Genomic DNA, 10,277 nt, shown 5'->3' with positions numbered 1-10,277 from the left:
CCCCAATACACCCCCACTAGCCTCAATGCCCCACGAGGTCTGATCCCAAACCCCTCACCCTCACTATGTGATGAAACTAATCAAAGGAGCCCAAACAAACTTATCTGTTGTGGCGGCAGAGACTGTTTCAAGACTATAATGATCTAACAGAAGATTTCTATACTGATTAATGCTAAGATCATTTTTATTTTTCCAATTTAAGAGTATGGTTTTCTTTGCGATGCATAAGGCAGTGGAAATCATATGAGAAGTGTTTTTCTCTATAGTGACATCACCTAAGACAGCCAATCAGCAAACAGACGGAGAGGGTGGAATATAACAATTCAAACACTTCGACAAATCTTCACATACCCGGACCSAAAACCTCTGGACAGGCGGACAGAGCCAGAGTGCATGGATATAATTGTCTGGCACATCGCCTGTACAATGGTAGCAGTTATTAGATGAAGTAAAACCCATGTTGAACATTCGCTGGCCTGTATAATGTGCTCTATAGAGGACTTTATATATATATTGTCAGGATTGTTCCAGATGGGTGTTTGTCTACATGGGAGTAGTGAAGACTTTGTCATTTTCAGAAATTCCCACCATGCTGCCAGAGATGAGCTAATATTAATGCTTTTAAAGCAAGCATGTCGTTTTATGTTTGCGCTTATAAATGGAAGATCTGAAATCCTAATATTATCACATAAAGTTTGTTCTATGTCCAGCCAAGTCTCGTCTATTTGATTAGGTTTTAACCACTTCGAAATGTATTGTAGCCTATTAGCTAGAATGTAGTGATAAATGTTTGGAAGCTCTAGCCCTCCGGTACCTTTAGTTTTCTGTAATGATTTTAGGCTAATAAGAGGAGTTTTGTTTTTCCACAGGAATTTAGAAATGAAGGAGTCCAGTGATTTAAACCAGTCAGGTGAAGGTTTATTTGGTATCATTGAGAATAAATAATTTATTCTCGGTCAAACCGTCATTTTAATAGAGGCAACTCTTCCCATGAGGGATATGGGTAGAGAACTCCACCTAGTAAGATCTTCTTCAATTTTCTTTAAAAGAGGAATGTGGTTTAACTTTATTAAATCTTCCAATCTAGAAAAAATATTAATACCCAGAAATTTAATATTTCCTAACTGTAGTTGTGTGTTTAGAGAATTGTAAAAAACACAGTTAATTGGAAGAACTGTAGATTTTAACCAATTTATAGAGTAGTCAGAAACTTTTGAAAAGGAGTTTATTAATTCAATAACTTGTAGGTAGTACTGGGTCTTTACCTGGTTTTAATAGGAGACTGATGTTGGCCGAATTCATTTGTAATGGAAGCCTGCCATGTTCCTCTGATTCCTGAAGCATTGTGAAAACTACTGGTGCCAGAATATTACAGAATTCTTTATAAAATTCTGCTGGGAACCCATCCGGACCTGGGGCTTTCTTGTTCGGCATGTTTTAACAGCTTCACATAATTCAGCTGATGTTATTGGAGAGTCTAGTTCTAAAGACTGGTTACTGGATAATTTTGGAAGTGACACTTTTTCCAAAAATTGTTCAATATCCTTATTTGAAGGGTTTATCTGCGGAGTGTATAAAACTCGGTAGAAGTCTCTGAAAACATTATTTACTTCTCCCTGATCATAAACTATACTCCCAGTTATGTCTTTAATACCAGATATAGTTGTTTTTTCTTTATTTATTTTAAGCTGGTTAGCTAAAAAAACTTCCTGATTTATTACTATCTCAAAATTTTCTAATCTAAGTCGTATTAAGAATTTACTTTTTTGTCTGTGTATTCATTTAACTTTAATTTTGCCTTCCGCATTTTTTGCTGTATTTTCTCGCCTTGCAAAGTTCCTAACAATTTGATGGCTTCCTCTAGATCGTGAATACGTTCATTTTCTTTTTTCTTTTTATTTGTTGAGTGTGATATTATCTTACCTCTCAAACTAAATCTTTTATTGCCTAAATGGGAACCCTGCATCAACCTAACAACAGTCTTAAAATATTTTTTGTTAAAATTAACAAGCGAAATCTACAGAACTCAAATGCAACATCCAAATGTTTATATTACACATTTTACTTATTAAATTTCTGACAAAAAAAACAAAAAAAAAAAAACATTTTCCAATCCATAAGAATAAATTTACAGCATTTAGATTTTTAAGCGATGGTTTAAAATGATTCAGTGACAGAGTGTTTTTAATTAATGCTTCCTCAAACCTCACGTTTATAAAAACAAAAAAATGGAGTTTAAAATGCATTAATTAATACAACTGGTGTAATTTTACTTTGATTGCAGCAGGGTAATCAGCAGGTGTATATTACCCCATCACAATATTAAATAATTGTATTTCTCATAAAATAAGCTTAAACAATTACTGCAGAACATGACAATTTTTTATATTCGATTACTTGATTAATCATCAGAATAATCGATAGATTAATCGATTACTAAAATAATCATTAGCTGCAGCCCTAAAGTCAAGTTCTGGTGGAATATGAGAGTAGGCTCTACACAGGCATTGAGCACAAGAGCAACTGACGCCCAGATCTACCATACCAGGCAAGATTCCAGGTGCAGGGTGATTAATGAAGCCCTAGAAACAAACCAGCATCTCATAAGTGTAAGATACTAACAGGAAAGGAATAAATGAAACACCATAACCAAGTGGCTGGTATAGTATAGTGTACAAAAACATCTGTGTAGAGTACGAACTGGAGACCACAAGATCAATGTGAGAATCACATCCCAAGGTGGTGGAGAATGACCAAGCTAAGATCCTGTGGGACTTCCAGTTTCAAACAGTAAACATGATAATGGCCAACCAATAAGATATTGTGAGAGGCAGCAGAGGACAACTGTTGTAATTGATATGACCATCCTCAATGATGGAAACATCAGGAAAAAGTAACAGAAGAAATTGGAGAAATACCAAGGGCTCAGGGATGAGCTAGAATGACCCAGGCAGGTGAAAGCAATGTAGTGCCTGTGGTCATTGGAGCACATCAGGGAAGTGATCCCCACACTGGAGAATTGACTCAAACAGGTACCTGGAGAAACATCTGACATCTCAGTCCAGAAAAGCACAGTCCTAGGAACAGCTAGGATTCTTCAAATAATCCTCAAGCTCCCAGGCCTCTGGTAAAGGACATGAGATTGAAATAAAGAGCCACCCACTGGGAAGCAAATGTTGTTGTAATCTGGCAAAATGACAGTAAAATCTAATTTATTCTACCCAAAGAAAACCAACGTATGCACAGGTAGAACATGCAAACTTCACACAGAATGGCTGTAGTCATGAGGCAAACAAGAAATCTTCTTGCTGAGATGTAACAGTGCTAACAACTGTTCTGCCATGCGGATATCTCCCTAGTTATTTGTAATAAGCATGGTTATTAGATATGGACATATTTTCTGAGCAGGAGGCAAACGATGGGTTGGATATGCCCAAGACAACTGTTTTTTTTAATTTTCTTTTTACATTTGCAATGACTCAGTGATTATTTTGAGACAAATTCTGTTGCACACATTTCTTTAAACATGTTCAACACTGCGAATGTCACAAGATAATCTGGAGACTCTCACAAATGTAGTTTGACTTGTCAAAGCCCAGTGAGATACTTTCTTTAAAAACATAATGCTGTCTTACCTCAGACCATTCCAAAGTGACCCACTTTGGTGGACAAGACTGGTTGTTGCAGGACTCTCTTTCAATAGGACGGTGAGTCAAACAATAGGTGTCTTTTAGTGTCTCCTCTTCAGCAAGGCCAATCTTTCTGATACACAAGACTGTCCTCTTCCTCATTCCACCATCACATGTCTTTCCGCACTCTGACCAGTCACCAATAAACCACCTGCCAGAGAAAAGCACCAAGGGTAACAACATAGCTGTAAAACTACTGTTGAAGGTTTGTTTACTATGTGAATAAAACAAATACGATAAAAATGTTTTTAGAACTTAAGTGATTTTATCATTTCAAGACAATGAGTGGAAAAGGAAACTTTTTAAAGGAAAACCTTTCTTGGTAGTAACGACTGAAAAACTGAGCATTGATTGTTTTGTCAATCTCACAATTATTTCTATGAAGTAAAATGTAAAACACTCATATGAATAAAGGTCTAGAATTCCTCAAAGAATGAGACATCACCTTCCATTTTACATGCCATAATTTTAAACTAAAATGATCTTGTGTTGAGAAATGATAACGTTGTGGCCATTTTCATTATTGAAAAATAGCACTGAGCGTGATCTTACAACATGGCAGGCTCAGAGTATGTGTTCTGAATGACTCAGCTACTACCACACCAATAGCTGTAATATTGAATAGCTCATAGTAAGTGTTTTCTAATATATTCTAATGTAAGGCCATCTAGCTGTGGTAGCCATTCTGAATTGAGTAGATCCAACAGGCTTTTATTGTAGATGAACACCCAATAATAAATTCCTTAAAAAATCATTAAAACTCATCTAGTTGTCCATGAAATGTTTAGTACAAATTGACATATGAGCATGCACATGAACACACACAAGGTCAAAAACATTTTTGCTTTTGTCTTTCAAATGCAGATAATAAAAAAAGTAGAATAGTTCCTGGAGAAACTGTAAAAGGGCTTGCCATGTGCTGTCCAATTTAATTAAAAATTGGGATTTACTTTTTGTTGGAGATCACTGTGATCTACAACCATTTCCAAATTTGAGCTATATATGATAAAAATGGCTGAGTTATGATCAATTTAGTGTTTTAGTTATGACTGCCGTCTTGGATTTTTGATTTAGCTTCAATATGTGATGTGATCCCTCTTAGCTACCACCATACCAAATTTTAACCAACCAAATTTTTATATGGGTAAGTTATTGCAGTTTCAAATTAGTTCCAGTGGCCATCTTGAATTTTTATTTAGCATTCAGAATTTGTTAAAGCTTCTTATTGGATACTACTTTACCAGTTTTCAGCTCTGTTAGTCTTAAAATGGCAGAATTATAGCATTTTATTAAAATGGCATTAGCACTAAGCTTAAACTTGTGAATATAACTCAGAGTGTGTTGCATACACTCTCAGCTACCAACTCACCAAATTTCAGCTTTGTATGTTTTAAAACTGCTGAGCAATCTGGGTGTCATTTGAACTGCGGAAACTCCCTCCTTGTTTTGTGACTGTCATAGTCTGCTTTAGTTTTCTAGTGTTTCAGTGTTCCCCTGTGTATCTCTGCCCTGCTCCAGCCCCGCCAATGTTCACCTGTTTCCTCTTATATCTCCTCCAGGTATTTCTTGTTGTCCTTAATTAGTTTGCCTTTGTATTCTGTGTCCTGTCCTCAGTGTTTGTCGTTTCATTGTTGCCTGTTCCTGTTCTGTCTGCGTGCCCGTGAGTTTTGCCTCTGTTATCTCCTGACTAGTGAGTGTTTTGAGCTGCCTCGCCAGCCTTTTTGTTTGCTATAATAAAGCCTTTTTGTTGCATTTTTGAACTTTGCCTGCGCCCTGGGTTTTTTCCTGACCAGTCCTGTCTGAATGATCCGATCAAGTGCCCAAGCCTGCATGGAGTTCTGGTCTGCCTCTATATGAGGAGCATATTTCTACTCCACCACCCACCAAAGCTAAGCTGGACTCTGAGACTATGCTGGATGAGTTGAAGCAGATGCAGGGATAGCTGTCTGCTCTTCTCTCAAGGACTCCCCTTTGAGAGCAGCGGTTCCTGGTGGTTCTGTTGCCCACCCTCCCACCTCTGTTTTTTTCCAATGCCCGAACTGGCTGTTTCTGCAACCAAGTCACCTGAGCCACCTAGGTCATCTGGATTACCTGAGTATGTTACTGTGTTTCCTGTGTCCGCTGAGTATCCTGAGTTGGCAGTTGCTGTTCCTGCTGAGTCCTCTGTCTCAGTTCCCAAGTTGGTGGCCTCAGTTCCTGAGTTGGCGGTCCCAGTGTCTCCTGAGTTGGTGGTCCCAGTGTCTCCTGAGTCGGCGGTCCTCGAGGTTCGTGGGTGAGCTGCCGGCACCGCCTTGACATTTGGGTCTGCTGCCGTCACCTCCACGTCTCCTGGATCATTGCCTCCTCTTCGCCTGGGTCATCGCCCATCGCCTCTTCATCACCTCTGTCGCCTGTTTTCGCCATCATTGACACACTGGCTCGGTAAACCTCCGCTGGCTCTTCGTCTGCTCCCGCCTCCTCCTGTGGCTCTTTATCTGCTCCTGCCTCCTCCTGTGGCTCTTTGCCTGCTCGCTCCTCCTCCTGTGGCTCTTCGTCTGCTCCCGCCTCCTCCCATGGCTCTTCGTCTGCTCCTGCCTCCTCCCCTGGCTCCTTGCCTGCTCCTGCCTCCTCCCTTGGCTCCTCGTCTTCTCCAGTCTCTTCCCGTGGCTCCTCGTCTGATCCCGCCTCCTCCCGTGGCTCTTCGCCTGCTCCCGCCTCCTCCCGTGGCTCTTCACCTGCTCCCACTTCCTCCCGTGGCTCCTCACCTGCTCCCACCTCCTCCCGTGGCTCTTCATCTGCTCCCACCTCCTCTCTTGGCTCTTCGTCTGCTCCCGCCTCCTCCCGTGGCTCTTCGCCTGCTCCTGACTCCTCCTGTGGCTCTTCATCTGCTCTCGCCTCCTCCTGTGGCTCCTTGTCTGCTCCCACCACCTCCTGTGGCTCCTAGTCTGCTCCCGCCACCTCCTGTGTCTCCACATCTGTTCCTGCTGGGCCTCCTGTTCCTGCTGGGCCTCGCTTTGGATGGTCTCCTGGCCATCCTCCGGATCTCCTGCTCCGTGTTGGATGGTCTTTGGGCTGCCCCCTGAACTCTGTGTGTTGTGTCCTTGAGTTCCCTTGTGATGGTGTTTCTGTCCAATGCCTCTCCTTTTTTGATGTTGGGAGCCGTCGTTGAGGGGGAGGCCCTGTCATGGTCTGCCTTAGCTTTCTAGTGTTTCAGTGTTCCCCTGTGTATCTCTGCCCTGCTCCAGCCCAGCCCATGTTCACCTGTTTCCTCTTATGTCTCCTCCAGGTGTTTCTTGTTGTCCTTAATTAGTTTGCCTTAATCTTAATATGTTGTCTTTGGGGTCCATTTTCAGAAAGTATAACATTTCCAAAAGGGATTCATGATTTTATTGCCCCTCATTGGAATTATTGTAATTCTTTGTATGGTGGCTTGGATAAATCATCTCTGTGTTGCTTACAGATTGTCCAGAATGCAGTAGCTCATCTTTTAACAGGTACTAAAAAACATGAACACATAACCCTGAATATTCGCTTCATCGCAGTCTCCCATCCTAAGCAAACAGTGGAGAGGAAAAACTCCCTGCTAATACGGAAGAAACCTCCAGCAGAACCAGGCTCAGGACAGGAGACCATCTGCCTCGACCGGCTGGGTTCCTGTTTACCTTTGAGTTGATTTTAAGATTTTACTGTTGGCTTTTAAAATTTCTAATGGTCTTGAAAGAAATTTTGTAACTGATCAACTGAATGAACTTTCTGATCATTGCAGCCATAAGATTTAAAACAGAGAATGAGAGTTGGTGTGTCATATCAATGTTCTTTCTGTCTTCATAAACAAAAGTTTGTTACGTTTAACGTCTGACGTAAAAAGACCTTCAGGGGTGTAACCAGGAAGAGACATTATGTTAAAAGGTTGAATCATCATGAAATGAGTTTTTTGTTAGTGCTTGCGTGCAGTCTCCTTAGATTCAGCCTAGGACAGTCTGGACTCTGTTTTCATCTTCAGATAAGACAAAGGTCATTTTACTCTGAGGTCCGCTGAGTGTGTGTTGTGTGCTGCTAGAGTTAATTGGAGTGAGAGACTGGAATAAAGCCTTTTTTAGAAGAGATTCAACTGGTTTTCTGCTATATTATTCAGACTTCCATTTATTGATCATGAATTCCCTTCAGTCTGGCCCTGTTTTATTTATGTGATCTTAACATCTACACTTTAGTTAAAGCACTCAGGCCTACCAACCAGTTTATTTTAGATGTTTCTAGATTCAAAATGAAATCCAGAGGTGATCGGGCTTTTGAAATAGCTGCTTCAAAATTGTGAAAAAGTTTACCTCTTTATATTTGGCCTGCTGAGACTGTTTCTTTTCTGCCTCCTTTCTTTTCCTCAACTTTTCTCTGCAGGTTATTTTTCGATGCAGATCAAAACAAAAACCCAGGCAAACTAGGTAACAAAATGAACCTTGTGACATAAACCTTTTCAAAAGTAAAAATAGATATTATCTCTGAGACAGCAATGGATCATCTAGAGGGATTTCCATGAAATCTCAGAACATAAAAAAGACATTCATTCATTCTAGTGTAGAACACCAACTACAAGAGATACTGTATATTAAAAGCAATTGGTGATGAAATGATGGGAAGCAGTGTATAAATTTATTTTTTTAATTTAACTTTTTTAATTTCCACCCCTGCCCATGAGTATGCATCTCTGAAACCCAGTAAGTGACAAATTATCAAAAAGATTCAGTACCAGCCTTGAATATCGCCCAGTCCTAAAGCTCAGCGCGCACCCTGCACCCCTCTCTGAAGTGCACGTAGTGTTTGAGTGCGCAGGTTACAAGTGTGCAAAACAATTGAGAATTGGGACAGTACAGATTACATCATCGACTTGCGCCTCTATCGTAACTGTGACATCCAACAAAAAAAAGTTTTTGTAAATGTTCATTCATCAAAAAAGATTGGGGGAATAAAACTGTGACATCCATCATGGCACTTTTTTATTGAACCAATCACCATGAATATTAACTAAGTAAACCAACTGACTTAGAAATCTTTAGTAAAAGTAAATAAAACAATAAAAATAACAAAAACAACATCAACAATATATATTTAAACTACGGGAAAATAAATAAAAAACAATAATAATTAAATGAAAACGGGTTTAAATCAGATTAAATTCATTTTTTTATTTGGAAGAGATTGTGTGAAACAACAATTGTAAATATAAAAAATAGGTGCTGATTTAGCAAACAATGTGATATTATTTGTCAAATATTCATTTTTTAATTGATATTCCATATTTAATATATTTTTAGGAAAAGGGACTTATTTGGAGAGACTTCAGATGAACCAGATGTGTACTTAATTCAAAAATCTATGTGAAATCTCACATTTAAACAAGTGTTCAGTTGATTTACTGATGATTTACAAAATTGTCATGTCTCCATTTCAAATTTTGAAAATTTTTTATAACAAATTCTTGTGAAGGGTATTTTTCATTAAAATTTTTAAAGTGAACTTCTTTAACTTTAGGAAGGATTGGAAATTTCAAAAATTTAGTTCTAACTCATCGAATTTCTTGTTTATTTAAATGTTTTGTAGGGGTCACCTTGAGTGAAGAAACAAGATTTTCTACCTCTAAGCAGGCCTCGGACAGGCCTGACAAGTAGACAGTGTTACGACCCCAGGCCCTGGTCTCTTTCTCTCTCTCTCTCTGTGTGTGGGTGTGTTTCAGGCTCAGGTGTTTCTGGAGCTGATTGGAGATGGAAGGCAGCTGGCCATAGTCTCCGGGGGAGCTTACTTGAGAAATGCCTTCACCACCAAGGAGGCCTTTTTTGTTTTCCCTTGAGGGCTTTTATTTTTTGCTTTAGTTAATAATAAATCACTTTAAGTTACACTTGCCTGCTTCCCCTTTTATTTGTTATGGTTTTGAGCTAGGCCATAACAAATTGGGGGCTCGTCCAGTTGGAGTTCACTTTGATGGTGAGTTTCTAAAGAACAAACATTTGTAATGTTTGTAGATGGTTTTTGTTTTGCATCCTTGTTTAGCAGAAAGGATGTCAAAGAAAGGTTGATTTATGTCTTTAGGGAAGCTTGCAAGTTTAATTTGTTTAGTTTTGTATAATTTTGTGTTCTTTTCAGAAATGCCTTGATTGGTAAGTGTTGACTGCTGTGAGTCTGTGTACATTAACCAACATTTATAGTTGATTTAAACTAGCTCCTCTGTAGGCTGTAGCGCGTTTCCTATTTTAGGATTCGTGAGCTGGAATGTGTTAATGTGAGGTCATATGGTTGGAGCAGTTGTCTCGGGGGCACAGCCATAGTTCTGGTGGGTGGCCAGCTTACTGGTCACCTTATCATGCTATTGGTATATAGTGCATAAGTACCCACCATCCCTGGCCTCTGAAGACTAGGGTCAAGTTAGTTAGACTACGTTAGGCAGACAGAGGGGAGTTTAGTTTAATTTGGGGTTGTTGTACACACTTAAGCGTAACACTTCAGTTCTTTAACTTGTCTTATCTATTTTGGCATAAAGTTACTCTAACCATGTCAGCAGAGGACTTTATTAAGTCTCCATCGGAAGGGATTTTGGAGCAATGTACCAAAGAACAGCTG

General features: G+C 39.5%; 1 protein-coding gene across 1 annotated transcript in view; it reads right to left on the bottom strand.

Annotated features, from left to right (window-relative positions):
- Nucleotides 1-10,277, bottom strand: part of adamts6 (ADAM metallopeptidase with thrombospondin type 1 motif, 6) — a gene marked incomplete in the record, with an annotated part of 235,599 nt that overhangs the window by 22,678 nt on the left and 202,644 nt on the right. The window contains 1 exon segment of the mRNA XM_014023951.1: nucleotides 3,636-3,840. Coding sequence (XP_013879405.1) covers nucleotides 3,636-3,840 — 205 coding nt within the window.

The sequence above is a fragment of the Austrofundulus limnaeus genome, unplaced genomic scaffold, assembly GCF_001266775.1.
Source record: "Austrofundulus limnaeus strain Quisiro unplaced genomic scaffold, Austrofundulus_limnaeus-1.0 Scaffold398, whole genome shotgun sequence".
Classification (NCBI taxonomy): Eukaryota; Metazoa; Chordata; class Actinopteri; order Cyprinodontiformes; family Rivulidae; genus Austrofundulus; species Austrofundulus limnaeus.
This window is presented reverse-complemented; position numbering and strand designations above follow the sequence as displayed.